This window comes from Tachysurus fulvidraco, chromosome 15 (genome assembly GCF_022655615.1).
Source record: "Tachysurus fulvidraco isolate hzauxx_2018 chromosome 15, HZAU_PFXX_2.0, whole genome shotgun sequence".
Lineage (NCBI taxonomy): Eukaryota > Metazoa > Chordata > Actinopteri > Siluriformes > Bagridae > Tachysurus > Tachysurus fulvidraco.
In genome coordinates, this window is record NC_062532.1 from 16,360,961 (window position 1) to 16,381,105 (window position 20,145).

The 20,145-nt window shown below is 38.3% G+C and overlaps 3 protein-coding genes across 8 annotated transcripts; 1 reads left to right on the forward strand and 2 right to left on the reverse strand.

The window, feature by feature from the left end:
- The first annotated feature begins 115 nt into the window (after positions 1-115).
- Positions 116-9,530, forward strand: atxn7l3a (ataxin 7 like 3a). 3 transcript variants are annotated; one of them, XM_047801024.1, is made up of 13 exons: positions 116-294; positions 1,401-1,515; positions 1,602-1,734; positions 2,265-2,436; positions 2,829-2,926; positions 3,041-3,063; positions 3,149-3,194; positions 3,390-3,427; positions 4,358-4,426; positions 4,581-4,624; positions 5,813-5,836; positions 7,667-7,803; positions 8,387-9,530. In XM_047801024.1, the coding sequence occupies exons 2-13, from the start codon at positions 1,465-1,467 to the stop codon at positions 8,671-8,673; spliced, it is 1,122 nt and encodes a 373-aa protein (XP_047656980.1). In that variant the 5' UTR covers positions 116-294; positions 1,401-1,464; the 3' UTR covers positions 8,674-9,530. The 3 variants fall into 3 exon arrangements, with proteins under 3 accessions (XP_047656980.1, XP_026994949.1, XP_026994950.1); XM_027139148.2 differs by lacking the exon at positions 5,813-5,836 and adding an exon at positions 6,381-6,452 and having other exon boundaries at positions 117-294; XM_027139149.2 differs by lacking the exon at positions 5,813-5,836 and having other exon boundaries at positions 117-294.
- Positions 9,531-10,910: 1,380 nt separating this feature from the next.
- Positions 10,911-14,163, reverse strand: tmub2 (transmembrane and ubiquitin-like domain containing 2). Its single transcript, XM_027139151.2, has 3 exons — positions 14,005-14,163; positions 12,238-12,717; positions 10,911-11,562 (listed from the first exon to the last, which is right to left on the reverse strand). Exons 2-3 carry the CDS (start codon positions 12,705-12,707, stop codon positions 11,169-11,171), a joined length of 864 nt encoding a protein of 287 aa, XP_026994952.1. The 5' UTR covers positions 12,708-12,717; positions 14,005-14,163; the 3' UTR covers positions 10,911-11,168.
- A 967-nt stretch (positions 14,164-15,130) lies between these two features.
- asb16 (ankyrin repeat and SOCS box containing 16) lies at positions 15,131-19,069 on the reverse strand. Of its 4 annotated transcripts, none has more exons than XM_047801022.1 (7): positions 18,839-19,069; positions 18,017-18,374; positions 17,295-17,562; positions 16,258-16,693; positions 15,923-16,006; positions 15,529-15,642; positions 15,131-15,450 (listed from the first exon to the last, which is right to left on the reverse strand). In XM_047801022.1, exons 2-7 carry the CDS (start codon positions 18,351-18,353, stop codon positions 15,265-15,267), a joined length of 1,425 nt encoding a protein of 474 aa, XP_047656978.1. In that variant the 5' UTR covers positions 18,354-18,374; positions 18,839-19,069; the 3' UTR covers positions 15,131-15,264. The 4 variants fall into 4 exon arrangements, with proteins under 4 accessions (XP_047656978.1, XP_026994946.2, XP_026994945.2 ...); XM_027139145.2 differs by having other exon boundaries at positions 18,017-18,395; XM_027139144.2 differs by having other exon boundaries at positions 18,017-18,398; positions 18,839-19,068.
- Between the last annotated feature and the right edge of the window lie 1,076 nt (positions 19,070-20,145).

Below are 20,145 nucleotides of genomic sequence, written 5' to 3' on the forward strand. Positions count from 1 at the left end.
TTTAAACATTGTCTTTATAAAATATTTAAATCCGTAATCTATTTTTTCCCCTCTTGAATGCAATTCAGGAATCGGCGGTGTCGTGATCGGTAGCTGATTAGTGATGCCTTGCGTCTGTCAAAATGGCTGCACTTTATTATTATCATCCTCCCATGTTTAAATATTCAGCGGCTTTTTCATCCATATAGTAGATATTTCTGTAGAAATATATACTTAGTAAACTATCACTGTATTTATTGTAGCCTGCTGAGGTGTTTTAAAAACCTGCTTGAAGGACCGGTGCTGAAGTTGATGGTAGGTTTAATGTTATTAATTTTTTGTTACATATTCGACAATAAACCCGATAGCGTTACAAACCTCAGTAACTGTTGCACTTTTGTTGCCTGTTGTAGTAAATTGTTAATTTTGACCGTGTTGGTTACTAATGTAACACTGTGTAGGTCTTGTGTGACCTCACTGGTTTGCGACACTGACTAGCTAACAGCTAGCTGTTCCTGTCTGAATTCACCTGCTCGTAGCGACATGTTTACATATTTATTTTAATTGCTAATAAAGATTTAGGTAAAGCTTTGAAATGTTGTATTTGTCACGGCGAGCTAAGAAAGTCTGTAGTTTCTTATAACCCGCTAGTTGTGGTCGTATTTCCTGTTAGCAATGTGATAAAGTGCCTAATTTTGTAGCTAAACACTTAGCAAACATGTTAATAATAAAAATGCAAAAATAGCCTGTGATATGATTTCCAGTTGGTAAAGTCAACCAGTAAGGAGAGCTTCTTTTTTTTATCCAAGTTTCCACCGTGAATTAAGTTAACTGATATATTTATATAATACAAAAATAAACAATTGGTTTTGAAGTTTAATATACTCCAGTTTATTTTATATTTTGTTCATGATCACTGCTGAGAAAATTCAGCTTAATCTGGCCTATTAAAACTGGTGAAACTAACAGACCATCTGTGCACCTGGTATTTCATTTCTAGCTTCCTAATGAATTGAATAATATTAATAATAAATGATAGCTTTATATTTACAGCATTTATGTTTTAAAATACACACAGAGTGTTAAGTGCCTAGCTTACAGGCCCCAAAATGGCAGATGATTTGAACCTACAGCCTTTCGAGCTCCAATAGCTTAACCACTGCACTATCATTATCATATCTCTAAGAATAATGTGTCTAGAAAGTTTCATTTCTAAGAATGAAATGTCAGTATTCTTTCTACCAGGGCTTAAGACCTTGCCAATGGTGTACCAGTTAGACCAGTTCATCTTGTGTTTTAGTAGCTGGTATAACCATGCTGTGTTTTTCTGCAACTGTTTCAATCATTTTAAGAGCCTTATCCTAAGAGGCTACAATCTATTAAATATGCTTTGTTTCTGTATTTTTTCTTCTTCTCTATAGTGTGGCTATCCACCTGCTGTTTAACCTATTAACTATGCCAGTCGTCCTACAATAGCCGTTGCAAATGAAAATGGATGATATGTCACTGTCAGGCCTGGATAACACCAAGCTAGAGGTAAAGTTGTTCTTATTGTTCAAATATTATCAACTAAACCAAGTAAGTGCCTTCTCCAAGCTGAGATCCTGTCTTTCTTTCTTTAGGCCTTGGCTCATGACATCTACTCAGACTTGGTGGAAGATGCATGTTTGGGGCTTTGCTTCGAAGTGCACCGAGCCGTCAAGCAAGGCTACTTTTTCCTGGATGAAACAGACCAAGAAAGCATGAAGGATTTTGGTGAGTGGAAAAGTCATTAAAAGTCTTTAAACTTTTCATTAGGGGTCTTTAAATTTTTCCTAAACATTTGTACAGGGGCCCTGAAACTCTTTGCAGCAAGGCACCATTTTATTTTTTCAACATAATGCAGTTATCCGAATATTAGACACAGTATTAAAATACGGTTGTCCTGTATCTTAAAAAAAAATTTTTTTATCCAGGCCTTAGGACAGTAATTTTTCTCAAATATGAAACCTTTGTGACCCAGCCGTTAATTAACTGCTGAAAAAGTAGAATTCGATTTTCATTCATCCATATTTACATTTATTTGAACTTTTTGAATAGGGAAATGTGAATGGAAACATCAGAAGGATCAGATTACGTGATAATGTCAGCACTTTCTGAACATTAGAACAGAACAGACTCAGTCCCTGATCCTGCACTTCTCCACAAGAGTTTGCCAATTCTCCATGTTTGTCTCTGCACTTCAGTCCAGTTCATACGTGTTTAACGAGAAGATTTCTTTTTTTCTTTGTTCTTCTGTCCTGTAGAAATCGTGGACCAGCCAGGAGTAGACATATTCGGGCAAGTGTACAACCAGTGGAAGAATAAGGAGTGTGTGTGTCCCAACTGTAACAGGAGCATAGCAGCCTCGCGATTCGCCCCTCACCTGGAGAAATGCTTGGGAATGGGGCGCAACAGCAGCCGCATCGCCAACCGCAGGTCAGCTCATCTTACATCCTTCTGTTCAGGTCAAATTGTATTTGTCACAAAAGAGAAATCTGGTTTACAATCAAGAACAAGTTATGCAGCAGACACAAGAGTCAATAGAAACCTGTTCTCATTTCACCAACTGCAGACACCAGTTCAGACTTCAAACCTGAAAAATCAAAATGACACATTTTTTCATTAATATTAAATGTAGCTGTTTAGCTAAGCTGCGGTTGGAACAGACATACTGAACGCAATAGTAATAAGCAATAGTTTAACTATTCGTCATAGCTCAATCACATCCCATCTCCATAGTCTTCCTTAGATATAAAAGTCATCGCTGTTTATCTTTAAAGCACAAATTCCTTCCCTTTTGACATTATATGCATCTTGCTTGTCTTTAGGATAGCCAACAGCAACAACACCAGCAAGTCAGAAAGTGACCAAGAGGACAATGATGACGTCAATGACAACGACTGGTCATATGGTTCAGAAAAGAAACGTGAGCTGACTTTGTTCGGTCTTTTATTTGAACGATGATTTCATTATGAATTGAAGCCATTAAAAATGACTTTTGCTGGTTTAATCTTTGTTTGTTCGATCTTGTTCTTTGCAGCAAAGAAGAGGAAGTCAGACAAGGTATTAAAATGATCTGAAATGTTAGACAGTTCTCTCTACATGCTTTGGTACAAATAATTCTGAATTTTTACTTTTGATTCCACAGAATCCAAATTCCCCCAGAAGGTCCAAGTCTCTGAAGCATAAAAATGGTGAGTTGAACTATTTTAGGATATTAGGAAATGATTGTACCACACTGCTGTTCCTGATTCGGTTTCATCAGAAGGTGTTGGTTAATCTTCAATAAGCAAGGATCATCAAACTTTTTTTTAATGTAAAAATGTGCCGGAAAGACGAAGCGATTTAACGTCTTTCAGAAAATTACTCCTATATCTTTTCCTCCACAGGAGAACTCAGCGGTACCGTAAATCCTGACCATTACAAGGTATTTTAATGGATCTTGTTACACACACTGTTGCTGCTGATGCACTATGCTGCTGTATATTGTACAAAAGCATAATATTGCACAATACTGTTATTTGCACTACTATGCACGCTCACACTTTATGTACATTACTGATCTGTCATATATCCTGTATTCCTATTAAATACTTGTACTGTCTATATTTTCTCACATCATCTGTATTGTCTTGTATAGTCTGATTTGTCTTGCATAGTCTAAGCTTAAATGTATAGTATACAGTAATCCCTCGCCACTTCGCGGTTCAAGTTTCGCGGCCTCAATGCATCGCTGATTTTTCAAAAATATTCATCGAAAAATAAAAATAAAAATGGTTACCCAGGATGCCAGACAAAGAGAGAAACTCTCTCAGAGTTTTTTTACATACCCACGGGCACTCAGACAAGGCACATGATTGGTTCCCGGCACGAGATCTGAGCTGATTGGCTGCGCATCATCGCATCCTCTTTCAGCTTCTTCCCTTGTTGTATCTCGTCACTTTCGTTCACGCTGTCAACTGTGTCTCGTGTACTTTGTTCGAAATTAACTTTTCGTTAAGTACTTACAATGCCTCCTAAGCGCCGTGCCCCTGCGAAAGATTCCTCTAGTGAGCCCAAGAGGAAGATGATGACCATCAGTGAAAAGGTCAAACTTAGGGCCAATCCTACTTCGCGAATTTTCACCTATCGCGAGGGGTTCCGGTCCCCATTAACCGCGATAAACGAGGAATCACTGTAGTGTTATTTATGTCTGTACTTTTGAGAGTCACAAACAGCTGAAACCAAATTCCTTGTGTGTGTCAACACACTTGGCCAATAAACCTGATTCTTATTCTGATTGTTTGTGTTGTTCTTACCTAGTTTTTGTTGATGTGCCGTGAGTTTGACTGCTCTGTTCTATTTTGCCCTTCTATAGTACAACTTCAATTCTGGGATCAGTTATGAGACTTTGGGGCCAGAAGATCTCAGATTTCTTCTGACTACGGTAACTTTTCCAGCTGTTAAGGAAGAATGGCTGATTTCAGCCGGTCTATGAATGTGCTGCATATCAAGAGATGTGATGTAAAGCTTGTTGGAGTTTTCTGAGTTGAAACAAAGGCTAACCGGTGTGTTGCTAACAGAGGTTTTTCTCTTCTCAGCAATGTGGGGTGGTATCAGAGCACACGAAAAAGATGTGCACACGGTAAGTGAGACACTCGTCATGTAACTTTCCTTATGTAAAAGAGCCACATGCTCTAACAAAATGGACAAACATGAAAAAAAAAACAAAAAACTAAGATTAGTCAGAGAAATGGATTTTGAAGTCTTGTTTTATTTTATTTTTTTGGGGGGGAAAAAAAAAGTCTAAAAGTTCACTATCAGTAATAAGACCACTGAATAGAGAGCGAGACACTAGAAATGCCTCTTTGCCAGAGATACATGAACACCAAGCACAAGTAAATTTATTTACGTTCTAAGTGGTTTTGTATATGAGGAAGGCCTCATGACCCATTAACTAACAGGAACATGATCCATTACATCATGGAGCTTGAAAAAAAATCAATAGGTTTTAAATAATACGTTCGGGTTCTTGAGAAGAAAAGAATCAACTCGGTTCCACCATTAAATGCGTTGGGCAACTCATTTGTAATGAGTGTTACATTGACTTCAGTGAGTTCTGTGAACACAAATATGCGGAACTATGGAAATAAACAGCAGTTTCAGTGGTTGGCTTCACATGTTGCAGAGGAAGCACATGGTTGCCCCAGGATGGTAGCTGTCATGCGATAGGAGGAGATAGTTAATGGGTGAGAATCATCAAAAAAAAAAAATAATAATAATTTTAAGGGGTGTTCAGAATCCCATCCAAAAGTATTGGAACGGCAGCTCTAACACTGCACTGTTTTGCTATACACTGTAGACAACTGAATTTGTGGTTGATTAGATGATAGATCAGAATCTTTTTTTTTTTTTTTGTCCTAATATTTCCACTTAGATGTTAAACAACTAAGAACATGGGACCTTTGGTGGGAGACCATCCGATCTTTAAATGCGCAGATGCAACAGGGCTCACCAGGGCAACAAGAAACACGTCAGTCGCACGTTCCAATATTTCTGATCACTTAAAAAACGATGGGTTCTAATCATTTTAAATTTAGATTGAAATATAATGAATTGAAAGCTGAAATTTTGACCTGGTGTATCATATTCATCTTCTGGTTTTAATCCAGATGACTTTAAAAGTCTTTAGTGCACAGCACAAACAAAAGGAGTGGCCTTGCTTTGAGAGGACTTTATATTACATCTGATCATTTTTGTGCTTCTAGTAGTATTTCGTGAAAATGCTTTAAAAACCTTATATATGTATGTATGAAAAATATTTTTAACAAAGGTGGGGACCACAGATACATATGAGGTCAGTGTACTATTGTGTAGATTCTGTGCGTGCGTGTGTGTGTGTGCGCTTGTGTGTATAAATGTTTACTAAGATCTTGGGCTCTATGTGATTTTGCATGTCATGTAACGACATGATCTTTTTCATTTGTGTAAATGGAAACGATCGTGTCCATGTTGGGACTGATATTATGGAACACAAGTGGCAACTCAATATGGACTTTAATTTATTTCTTAATACAAAAGATTCTGAGAGGACAATTTAATCTGCTCTATTATTCATTCGGCTTATCTTTTATTTCCCCAAATTTGACAAAACAATTGCATTTCCATTCTGATTGGAGAATCATTATTTTTTTCAATTGGAAAGGACAAGGTTGTTTTAAAGCACTGCCTGTTGTTCATACTGTGGGACTCCATAGATCTCTGCCAGCACCCAAGACTGGTCCTAACCGCTAATATCTAACCTGAGGTCTCCCTGTGGCATCCTGTTGGTTGCTGGCAAAGTCTGGGTCCTCAGGCAGTGTGTGTGATGCAGTGCATAATGCCACGTTGTGTCCTGGCAGGTCCCAGCGCTGTCCCCAGCACACGGACGAGCAGAGGAGGGCAGTCAGAGTTTTCCTCCTGGGGCCGTCCGCGTGAGTTTCACCCTCCCTCCCTGACTTAATGGCCTTCAGGCTTAAAAAGTCCCAGTGTACAATTTGGAAAGCTGCTCACTTCCTCTTGGTTTTTTTTTTCTTCCCTGCATTCAAACATTTTTTTATGTTGAAATATGTTTAGGTCGGTCATGTGGTGCTTTGGTTAAGCCTAAACTATTTCAAATGACCTCTGTTCTCTGTGTCGTGAAAATCCCTAAAGAGCAAGTGGAAGTGATGGCCTTGTTTCTGAATTGAGATCTGTCTCTCTCTCTCACATATTACATCCCCTCTTCCTTTGCTCCTCTTTCTCCCATTATACTGCTCCCCTCGGCGAGATACAGTATGTCTAGGACTTACATGCATAGCTCAGTTATTAGAAGTTACATCCAATTATCAGCACAGAGTAAGCTGAACTCATCTGTTACACTGTAATCTGTGCAAAGCATGAAGAGTGAAGACCTGCACAAAGAGCTCACATGTATTTCGCATTTATACAGTGGAAACAATACAATCATGCTCTATGTAAGGAATAAAACATGATCAGGGTTGCTGTTACAGAACAATAATTAAGGACAATTATTTAAAAATAACACATCCCGAAGTGTTTTATTCCTCTTATACCAAAGCAGTTCACCAGCAAATACATTTTGTTCTTTATTAAGTAAAGTACTTCCTGATGCTTAACATTTATAATTGTGGAACGTCTACAAAACAAGGTCCTAATATAAAATCATTCCCTTTCCAGACTTTCACAATTTCCCTCAGTTAATAAAGTTAATGTTAATAAGACAAATTAATAGTGGAGCTTTTCAAGTTAGCAAGACATCTGGAAGCTCTTTAGTAAGGTCGAAAAAATGACGACACTGGAGATTGCTACCATGAATATTTAACATCTTACAGAAAGCTTCACCCTATCTGTAACTGTTTTTATTTCTAAATAACTTTTCTTATTCTGTTTATTTTCTTTAGCCATATTGTATGCAGAGCGGCCGTCATTCTGAATTAGCTGCTATATAAACACTAAAATATGAGAACAAGCACATGAATGTTGTGTTATTTATGATCGATGTGCAAGTCTAGAAATAACAGCAGCCTTAACGTATAACAGTATTATTACTGGTAATATAATTCATAGTATTCTTTTAATTTTTTTCACTGTTATGATCTGTTTACATGCTTTGAGTCTGTAGTGATCTCGGCCTGTTGGTTGACAGGTCCACACTGCCAGACCCTGAGTCGGTGCTGGAAAATGATGGGTATGACACTCCTGATGGACAGCTCATCATGTCCCGCCTCCAATGGGATGGCTCATCTGACATTTCACCTTCAGACTCTGCCTCCTCCAAAGCCAGTAAGTAATTCATACTCCGAATACACAATAAAATAAATATACGGTTTGAACATTTATGTTTATACCGTGGTATAATGAGTGTTGCTATACCTGATCTCCTGGGCAGACTCTGGGAAAATACTCTGGGGGATGTGGTAGAAAAGTGGTTAAGGTGTTGGGCTACCAATCGGAAGGTTGTGAGTTTGATTCCTAGGTCCACGAAGCCCTTGAGCAAGGCCCTTAACCCTCAATTGCTCAGTCGTTCAAAAATGAGCTAAAAAATGTAAGTCGCTCTGGATAAGGGCATCTGCTAAATGCTATAAATGTAAATATAAAATTGTAGAATTTAACAGTACGCTGTATAAATATAGAGCAGCAATAGATTTGAGGACAGTAAACACAGGCTCATAATTACTGAAATACATTACAGAATACGAAACCTCTTAATTATAATTGATATGCAGTTAAAAAAGTAGTTCACTTAAACAAATCCAACACCCTGTATTACCCAAACACTCTGTATTAACATGATACCGACCCATGTACGCATCATCAGTCGTCCTGTAATGAATCTTTCCATTCTGTTTTGTTCTCATTCTCTCAGGTACCAATAACTCAGATTCTAAAAGACCTAAGAAAAAGAAGAAGCCTAGCTCTCTACTCGTGAGTAGTGCTGGAGTGTGTGAGAGGGAAAAAGGAGGAGAACGAGAGAGAGGAGGAGGAACAGCAGGAGGTGGAGGAGGGAACAGCAGCAGCAGTGTGATTGGAATGGGTGGAGCGGGCACAAGCAGTAGTGGCAACTCCCAGAGTGCACTTGCCTTGTCAAATCGGAAGAAGAGACCAAGACCCCCACCTCCACCAGCCCCAAATATTTACGATGACCTGAACTAAAAGAAAACACAAAAAAAAACTTTACCATGATCATTATACTGATTTTTATTTTATTATAACTTATTTCAGAGCAGGATGTTTTTTTTTTGTCAACTTTGGGTTTAAGCTGAATTGTGATTGGTATAAATTTGCTATAGCATCATCTATACATCATCTACATCTATAATACTGTGATGTGTGTGTGTAGTAGATGCTTTTGAATAATGGTTATGTTTCAAAACACAAACAATGATTTTGCCGCATCGAGGTTTCAGAACAGTTACTGCTTCCTGCTAAATAATGCTCTTTTGATAATCACTGTTGAAGCTTCGGGCCAAATTATGCTATTTCAATCAACACACTTATTTTCCACTGCCTCCTGGTAAAATATTTTTCAGTACATGTTGCACTATTTATTTACAGTGTATAATTTAGTCTGTCATTGTTCCTTGTGTGGTCTACATGTGCGCTTCTGTCTCTGCATGTTGTGTTTTTTTGGATCTTGAGAGCACTTGTTACGTCCTGATTTATTTTACACTGAACTGAACTGCTAAGAAATAAGCACTTATTCTCGAGTAACGAAAGATGCACTTATCTTATTTACTGTTAAATACAGTAAATAAGGACTTATTGCTTTTTAAAGTGGATTTATTTTGTCATCTTTTATTTTTGTAATTTGTGCAGATTTAAAGCCTTTGCAAAATGTTTCTGTGTCGGAGGGAAAAAAGATGCCACTATTACTATTACTGTACATAGGAAGTTGTGCTGTGTGTATAGATATGTTGTAATTTTAGTGCTGGCATCAGCACTCTTTGCTGAACATCATGTGGTATTGTGATTAAAGCCTGGTGTGTCTCAGGACCACTTCTCACCTAGAATGTGTCTTTCGTCTCTAATTTTGAGACTTATTTTGTTTCTAGACAAATATCATCAACAGCCATTAGTGTTGTAACAAAGAGATGTAACTCACGAACATGTCAATTTAAACTGTTTAAACTATTAAAAACGTCTGAGTAGCTGTAGTCATGATTTACAAATGAGAAAGCTCCACGTAGCAGGTCCTGCCAAAATACAAGACCCAGAAATTTGCTACACTTGGACAGTAAATTTACAAGAAGACCATTGATGTCAAATATTTTCTGAGTTTTAATTTTCACCTTATTTACAGAATATAATATTTATATACACAATGTAGTTATTTGTTATCCCTGTATTTTTTTAATAATATCAACTTGATTTCCGTGCACGTGGAGCACAATGTGTATTGCTAGAGAACAAACATTTCCTAGTATAAAACTAAGATGATGGATTTTCCCCTTCAAAGGTAATACTGTGGAACAAAAATGATTGCGAATGAAAGAAAGAAAGAAAGATGTCAGCTGAAACAAAGGACCGTCAGCTGGTATGCTACACATAATTGTTAATCATCCAAAAATAAATATGCTACATGATTAGCATATCACATAGCATAAGAAATTAAGATTTGTTAATTGTTAAAGTTTCAGCATCGTGTGTTTAGTTAAGTGAACTGTACAGCCGAAGTGATGCACATAAAGAAACAAAACAGTCATTAACAGCCATTAACAATATTCCAGCGCTTTCCATCTATCATATCTTTTTTTCTTCACATCTATTAGAAGAGCAAATGCTGAATCAAATCAATCAACATGTCAATGTAAATGTAACAGGCTTGCAGAATGCTCTCTTGAACTGCTGAAAGAAACAAAAAGCTAAAAAACAAAAAAGTACAAAGCTTATGATGTCTGTCTCATCCTAAAATCTGATTTTATTTGATTTCAGACTGTATGGTTTCATAATTTTATCTTAGTCGTCTATTATAAATGAGTTTTGATTAAAGACATTTTTGGCTCTTTTTTCAGTGCAGAGAAAAAGGCTGAATTTCTTGTATGCTGCAGATATGATAGATTAGAGATGAGGTTAGAGATTTTTTCTTTTCCTCAATCATACTGACAACAGAATTGGCATAGATGTTAATCCATGAAAAGGCCAGAGAGAGCTGAAACAACCATTAAGCAAATTAGGCCTCATGTCGAGATTAAATTACTATAAAGAATACACAAATCTAAAGCATAATTACAGCATCATTACTCTCTCTCCACACACACACGTACACACTCACACTTGCCTTTTCTCTCTCTCTCTCTCTCTCTTTCCCTCACTCTCACTCACACACACACACACACACACACACACACACACACACACACACACGTACATACTCACACTTGCCTTCTCTCTCTCTCTCTTTCCCTCACTCTCACTCTCTCACACACACACACACCAGGCATCTAAATGGCACCAGAAGCCAGAAGGCTCCCTGAGTACTTTGTCTGCTACTATTTCTTCTCCTTATAACACAGCTGCTGTTTCACTTCAGATTCCTTCCACTGAATGCATTTCAGTAGAAAGATGAATGTCATCTTTTACCCTGATTCCTTTTTACCTCTCTCCCAATAACCTGCCTCCTTTCTCCTTTCCATCTTCTGTCTGTATCCTCAGCGGCTGTGCATGCCAAAAATGAGGAAGCTGAAAAAGACGGTGACTCCCACCAGAGAGACGGTGGCCGGCGCAGTGAATAGCTGTCGGTAGTTGAAGCGGAAATACCAGACCACAGCTAACAGCACTACAAACACCGGGACAACCAGACTGCCTGTGCTGAACGTGAGAACAGCTGAGCGCAAGCTGCTGCTGATACCTGCTCCAGCAGGAGCGCGCTGCCCGTCGTCTGGCTCGGGCTGGGGCAAGGATGGACTCTGAGCCTGGCAGATGTGGCAGTGCAGCACGCTGTTGTGGGTAATGTTGAGTGAGAGCAGTGTGCGTCGTGGGTCCTGCAGCAGCTGCCCCTGATAGATCAGCTTGATCTGACGCTCACGCCCAGAGAAGTACTTACTGAGGATAAAGAGTGGTTTGATGTCTTGAAGTGATACATACAAGCTCTGGACACATGCATAGGACTGGAGTGACCAAAGATTCAACCCAAAAATTTCCCAATAGTAAAAGAACTGTATGCAGGAAGCTATAGAGATGATCACCAGAACACACAGGATACACTATAATCGTGTATGTCATACAGCCCACTACAATACAGTGGTTCTCCAATTTTTCCCATGGAACTGTAAATTTTATTTGTCTGTTGGTTTTATTGCATTATTTTTTTATGACACAGAGTTAGAAATCGCAACCCAACATTATTACAACTCCTACATTTAGTACTGAGTTGTATAGTTATTAGCGATTAGTATCAGTGCTCGCTTGACTGAAACGAGTTTCATAAAGATTTATTGGTGAAACATTTAGGAATTAATCTCTGATAATTATCCAAAATATTACCTTGTATATCTGAATATACAAAATCTGTGCTGAAGGAAACTTGGAACCACTTTATCTCAAAGTATATGTCCAACAAATAGTTAAAAAGTTGCTCAAATACCATGTCGAACTGAAATTATACTATACAGATACTCAGATATACTGAGTATCACACTTCTTACTAATAACTTGCTTTAAATAGACTTACACTATTGGTGAAAAATAAACTAGTGTCAGTGATGTGTTTCTTTTTACCTTTTCAGTTCTCCAACTGTATCCTGAGGCTTCAGCACAGCCAGCTCCTCTGTATCATTCAGAAACTTCAGTCGTACCGTGATGTTCGCACCCTCGTCCTCATCGTCCTCTGTGCCCTCGCGCTCTTGGCTCGTTGTCTTTCTGCCTCCCTGGATATCCAGCAGCTCGTCTCCTCCTTCTCCCTCCTCCTCGTCATCCTCCTGTTTTTCCTCGTCTGTTGTCTCGTCACTCTGCTGTTCACCTGACTCTGAGCTGGATGGAGCGACCGCATAACTGTCATGACCGCCTAGGCCAATGAGTGAAGCGTGGGCACCCACGGTAAGGATCGTGCCGAGGATGTGATCGCCTCGATCAGCCACGTGGGTGGAGAGCCAGGCCAGGACCAGTGCTAGGAGCAGGAGCAGCATTCCTCCCAGCGCTGTGGCCTCATCACCCAGGCCATCCCACATGGACAGAGCACACACCGTCATCTCACCTCCTCTGTTGAGAAAAAAACATTTTACTATTTGTCGCAATGTTTCAACCTGTAAAATCGTACCCATGTGACTCTTCCCAAACTGCTCCCAAAAATGCCAAAGAAAATTGTATTTGTCACATAAATACAGACTAGTGAAATGTTGGAAGCAAACAATTGTAAAAAACAATTTCCCTTCACTGGAACTATGAGTTTCAGCATAATAATGCCACTGTAAAAAAGTGAGAGCCATGAATACACATGCCAAGTCTGGAGTGGAAAGAGTAAAGGTTATAAATAACAGCAAAGGGACACTGACTCTGGAATGAGATGTGCAAGAAACACATACGTGTGATGGTCAGGTTCCATAAACTTAGCAAGATAGTGTATTTAATGTTGACTAATTGTATGATTGTATGGCTGGCCACGTCAATTAAATAAGTTTAATCCAAACTAGGTTTGATCTAATTTTTGAAATAATTAAATAAAAAACCCATTATGGCTTAAAAAAAAAACTTTGTATATATCTTACTAAAAAGCCTAATATGCATGTGATGTCATTTACAGTGGCCGTAAAGTACGTCAGTACAGTGTTTAGGTTTAGCACCAGTAACTTGTTTTATTACCTACTTGTGTACAGGAAAGTGTTACATATGACTGTTTCTTGATCATTTACAATAATATTATCTAAATAATTTCAACTATGAATATTTCTATGCACCTTCATTTCTAAAAGAAACTGTACTGAATGTTTATTTTGCCTTTGCCCGAGGGCTCGTTTGTCATTCATTACAAGGGCTGTTAATGACACAGCTATAACTCACTCAAGCATGTTTGTAGGAATGGTTTAACTTACAGATTATTACAACATCGACAACAGCAAATACAGCTTTCTCAATCTGATACAAATTTAACTTTACAGCATTGTAAGTGGCATCAAGATGTAAAACAAAAGCGTTTGTCAAACAAAAGTGTGTTAAACTATTTAATTCTTCCGCAGCTAACTTGGGGCTAATTAGCATTACGGCTAGTTCCGTCACCCCAGCTAATGTAGGGCAAGAAATATCGAATGTAGCCTTAACGTCTAAACAAATCAGTAAAGTTAGATTATAACACCGAAGGGACACGTTAGCGCACCTATTTAAGCTACCTAGCTAACTGCTATTGCTAACTAGCTACAGAAAGGTAAGAACGACCTTCGGACATTGCTACACAGTACTGGGGTATTTTTTTAAACTGTGTTGTTTTATACAAAGTACACTTTATTTAACACGTTTTACACAGGTGTCAGGGAAACCGATAAAGAAATTTACCGTCATTAAATCATTCTTGAAACTTTTATAATGATGCTATTTTAGCTCCAAAGCCGCCACAACACCTCCCTGTGTAATAAACAAACACGGACAGCTGACGCTACGTCACCACCGGCCGTTAGGCTCGGGTTGCCAGATCCTACGACAACATAAAAAGTCCGCGAAACGTGTTGTTGCCAGATAAAACCGCAAGCTGTCCTAACTTCGCTTTAGATAATCATACAATAACGAATAATGCTGCTGCTACTACTACTACTACTACTACTACTACTACTACTACTACTACTACTAATAATAATAATAATAATAATAATAATAATAATAATAATAATAATAATAATAATAATAATAAGCTGAGTTTGTTCCCCAAAATACACATATACGTTTGAGAAAGTGAGGGATTTTCCTAGAAAGGGAAGATAAATCGACACTCGAAATCATGATCACTACGGATTCAACTCGCAATTCTCCACATTTTAATAGTTGTTTATTTTCCCCACATGCTATAACACATTCATTTCAGCTCAGTGTTGTTTAATTAGTTGATTAGTAAGACATAAATAGCTTAGTTTAATTTGTCTACTGGATAAAAATCACTCAGGTATGTGAAAGCCTGCATAAAAATATAGAAATAAGCTTTTAACTCGAATGAAATTTATCCCATCTGCTCACCTGAAGAAAGCTTATAATTTGCATTAAGTATTAAACACACAAGGATTTAAAAACTCTATTTACAAATATCAAGTGCACATTTGCATGTTAAAATTGAAGTAATTTAATGTTTTAGTGACTAAATTTGTATTATTAGCTGGATTTCTGTAAAGGTTTTATTTAACCTTATTAGACAAAGTCTCCAATGTCAGTGATTTGGAATAATGAAAAGCCTTTTCAGTAATTTAATTTCTCAGTACTACAAGAATTACAAGAAGTTATATTTCCCCTTCAAGAGATATTACATATAATGTAACTGATAAGAAGGATAAGTTTGTATTACATATTTTACACTCTTGGTTATTGTCTAAAATAATAGCAAAATTAAGTACAGCATCTATGAATCAGTGGTCCTAGAATAAATAACCTTATTACTGACAAAAAAGACTAATGCAAAAATGACAAAAGCCATGAATGGAATCGTTGGTCAATTTTATGGTCATTTGACTGGCACCATGAAAAATAAAGACAATAAAAGCTTTTTGCATTAGAAATAGCCAGTTCATGGTTAATGGAGTTTATGTTTCTGACTTATTTCCTGTTCATGCATCATTGGAGTTCTCCTTTAATGGGCAGTAGTAGGTACTCTTTAAGTGCACATGGGATGTTTAGCTTATTGATGGCAGACTGGCATTGTGCACCCAGACTGATTCTCAGAGAACATCGACAAAGGTGCTGGAGTGTACGAGGCTGCCCACGCATCTGGCAAACTGAGTCAAAGAAACTCTTGTGCTCCTGGGAGTAAGGAGAAAATGTATGGTTGGATTAAATCAGAAATCCAATTATTAAGTGTATAAAATATAGTGGAAATACCATCAGGATTTCATTTGGGACTTTCTGCAGCAAGTCCTCACAGTCTGGTACCAATGGGTAGCAGTTCAGGATCACTTCCAAAGTAGCAGGTGAGAGAAGGCACAACTTCAGTAGCTAACAACACACCACACACACACACACACACACACACACACACACACACTAGTATAATATGTACGTCTATCTTTGTGAAAACTTTAAGGCTAACATTCACACCTAAATATTTAAAATTTGTGCATTGCTGTAGCAGGTCTTGTGTGTGTTGCTAAGTTCATCATAGGTCCATTGAGTAGGAGTGTAAAATTGACAATTTCATTCAATAGTAATTATAATTAAGATCCTGTTGAAATGATTCGGTTGAAAAGCATTCCAAAACCTCAGAGTGTCAACTTACTTTGGTAAAAGGAGGCTTTGCTCCGTGGTTGAGAAGTGAACGAGCGATTAATTCAGGGTGCTGGTCTGGATAATCCTCTACAACCTTTAAAGATAGAAACAATAGCTGTAACAGTTTAAGTCAATCAATGGTCCTGTTTTAATTAAGGTCCAAATGCCAGTATAAAAATTGACTTTTCAATTTTCAACTGTCTAGTTTTTGTAAGCATAAATGGCATTTGCACACAAGTTATGCACTTTTCTCTAAAATATTTGTTTCTTTATTGCCTTGCAATTATCAGATTTAAATGTGCTTAAATAAAATCTGTTTGTGTAATAAGGTCAAGGAAATGGTACCTGTGGTATAAAGTACTTCTGCCTCACCTGCAGCAGGCAGTCCATGGGTGTGTATCCAGCACAGTTGGTAGCATCTGCTTTAGCTCCATGCTGCAGAAGCATATCAGCAATTTGATAGCTGCAGTTACTGCAGGCGTTATGTAGGGCAGTGTGCTGCTTCCTGCCTGCTGTGTGTGCATGTGCTCCAGCTTGTATCAGTCTCTGCACCACACCCAAGTATCTCGCAGCCTCAGCTGGCCTCTCAGCACCGGCACATGCAGCATTCAGCGGTGTCTCACCCTCACGGTTCTGTGCAGTCACATCAGCTCTGTGAGCCAACAGCAGTTCCACATGTTCTGCCAAACCCCTCCTACATGCTAAGTGCAGTGGAGTGAGACATGTGTCACGCTGGGCCACATTCACATCGGCGCCCATGCTGACTAACAGTTCTGTACAGCTGAGAAAGTACAGGGTTGTTAATCGTAAATAATAATATATAACAAATAATATTTAATAATCACAATCAATAATTAATAGACAGCCTAAAGTGCTGGAAGCCAAAGCAGTTCCAAAGTCTGAATTGTTTATCAGTTGTTTAATAATTACTTTGCCCTTACCTTGTCTAAAGGTTCACTGCAGATTTTTTTATTTCACACAATTTAGTTTTAGTCATTTTTAATATAGATTTATATTAAAATAAAAAAATGTAGTTACACTTTTACCCTCATAAAAATAACCATGCATAAATGTGTGTGTGTGTGTGTGTGTGTGTGTGTGTGTGTGTGTGTGTGTGTGTGTGTGTGTGTGTGTGTGTGTGTGTGTGTGTGTGTGTGAATTCTCCATTTCATGAAACAAGTGTCGAATGCATGTTATTTATGGCATATGTATAGTGGTATTGCTATACAACCCTCTCAGTGCAAAAATTGTGTTTATATTTGCACAACATTCATCCATTTGATGTATTGCACATTTACATTAATCACTAAAGCAGGGATCGTCAATCTTTAGGCAGCAAAAGACATGCACACTTTTCCATTGTACCAGCCGTGCTCACTCACGCATAGGTCTCAGCAGTGTTGCAGAGGTGGAGGGGCGCATTGCCGTCAGCTGACATCAGATTGGGATCAGCTCCATGCTCCAGCAGCAACTTTACACAGGCATGGTGACCCCCGGAACAAGCGTCGTGGAGGGCCGATCGTCCCCCCGGGTCAGCATCAACCTCCGCGTCACGGAATAACAGCTCCTCCACACATCCATAGTGACCAGTGCTGGCAGCCAAGCGCAGGGCAGACGTCTGCTTCACTTTAGAACACAGAGTCCACATGCCTGGGGTTTCAAGCAGAAACTATTAAAGCAAGATTAAGCTGCTACAATTGCACCGATTATTAGATATATTTTGTTTAAGAAAAATAAACCTATTATTGTATTCACAGTTTGTTAAACTTTAAGCACTGCTCCTTTGCTGGCACTGGAAACCATGTATTTTGAAATATTGTGATGTGATATAATTTACTCTAAGTCTTAACCCTTAAAACTTATTTCCTGTCCATCCCATGTCTCTTTCTGTGTACAGATACAGCAATGCTCTTATTTTTTCTTATACTAGCTTAGTTCCTAGTTCTTAGTGCATTCTGCTGTTTTGTTCGGTCTCTGCAAATTCTGCCTCAACCTGTGCTCTGATCCCTGAAGTGGGAATTCAGTATGACATTTAGAAAATCCCAAGCACCACAGGTTCCCATTTTCTTATAGATAGTGTGTCTTTAAGTGTGAGTTTTCCTACCCATTTCTGGAGTCCATGCCATCTCCTCATGTACAATCTCCATTAGGGCATTCACCATACCAGGTTCTTTGAGTATAGCATACACACTTCTCATATCTCCATACATAAACGTGTTGTGAACAGCCGGGTCCCTGCAGTGGATCTGAGGTGGAGGGGCTCGTACTGTCTGGATCCTCTCTGCCCCGTGCCTGAGCCGGGGTGCAGCCGGCAGTGGCCGTCTACTCATTACCCTCCTGTGCTCCAGTGCCCTCCGTGTTTCCTGCCAGTCCTGCAGATCCTTTTCTAGTCGCAGAGATCGCAGTGTGGCTGATGTGAAAGCAAACGTGTTCTGAGACATGCTACTGAGTGATACATCAGCCTGCCACAACACAAGGGAAAACTGCTATAAAAGAGAAGAGATTTATCAGGAAGATTTTAATCTTGCTTGTTGTGTCAGACACAGTTTAATACAATTATTACGTTATTCTTTTTCATTAAGGTCTTCACACTTGTTCTATTTAGTAGTCCAATAAAGGACTTTTGTGCATATGTAAACACAAAAAAATGAACTCTGTCAAAGTTAAGTAGCTTGCTGTCTATATGTAGCTGTTGGTCTGAGTTCTAAAGAAGTAAACTTTTGTGCTATAAAGAAATCTGAATACAGTTAATCAGTGTTGAAATAAAGAGAACAGAGGTCCTTTGTGAGCCCACATTTACTATCAACACTGAAAACACTGAGACAACTCATGTCCACTTTTATATTTCTGAGAATTATTCATTTAAAACCAATAGAGTGTAATTTATTTATAAAATAAATATATGTGAAAAAGAGGCCTAACTCACCCTCAAAGCCTGCAAAAGGTCGTCTATTACCTTTCATCCAAAGAAAGTTGCCTACATTTTTTGTTTTTCAAAATGATCCACAATTCTGTTAAGGTTTTTCTTACTATCTGGCTCTGATATTTGTATACATAAGAAACCCGATAAAACTAGTAAACGATATAATGTCCGTTCTGTGAAACTGCACAGCCTGTCACAAGATATTGTTGACTCCCAGTTAAAGCTGGCGGTATAAATAGAAGAATGTCAGCTGATATATTACCGTTGCACTATCAGCAAACCTCTGGTGGAGGGTGCAGTAAATAGAAATATTTCTATTTATGTCACAGATTTACCAGACTTTTGTGGTGAAAATAGTTTCTTGTTTCCTACATCAGATTTCCATCCTGTTCAACAACTTATCCCGTGTGCCTGGAAACAATAGAATTTAAAAGTTTGCATCCTAAGATGCTGGTGGTAAATAAAAGGAATGAAATTAATACATTTAATACAAAGCTTTTTTTTGTGGGCTAAAGCCTACAGAAATTGAATATTGTCATCAGACACAACATTGTTTTTATTTTAAATTGGACATGGTTATTCTTAATAAGGTGTGGCCATGAATTAATATATTTAGGCCATGAGTCAAACAAGTCACACGTTAATATTTTAAGGGCACAAATAATGGTTCTCAAGATCTCATGTGTTCATGAAATATATACAATAGTTGCAACAAGTTTTTTAAAGCAAGTTAGACAAGCCAGTTGAATTGAATCAGTTGACTACTGTTGCCACCATAATCATGGAATATAATCCACTGAATATATATATATCAGACTTGCAAATATTATGAACAGCAGATATGTTAATCCCTCTCCACCGCTTCTCTCTACCCATCCAGAGGCATCCAGAAATTGTACCAGCTCAGATCGTCTTCCGTGCGATGAAGATTTTGGACCTCTACCGAGATTTGGTCGACTCTGAGAATCCTGAGACATCTAGATATCTACCAGCTCCAGTTGGACTCTGCGATACTATAGAGGAGATGCAAAAGATCACATGGAGTTCCCATCAATACAACATTTGCCAGACTGTATATTTATAATCACAGCCTCCAGTGTCACCCATATGAGGATGAGGTTCCCCATTGAGTCTGGTTCCTATTAAGGTTTCTTCCTTCAGCATCTAAGGGAGTTTTTCCTCCCCACAGTCACCCGAGTCACCTCAGACTTGCTCATTGGGGATAAATACAAACACGTTGTGATCTAAATATATCTAATATTAATCTTGAATTTTGTATTATATGAATCTTTATATCGTTCTTTATATGA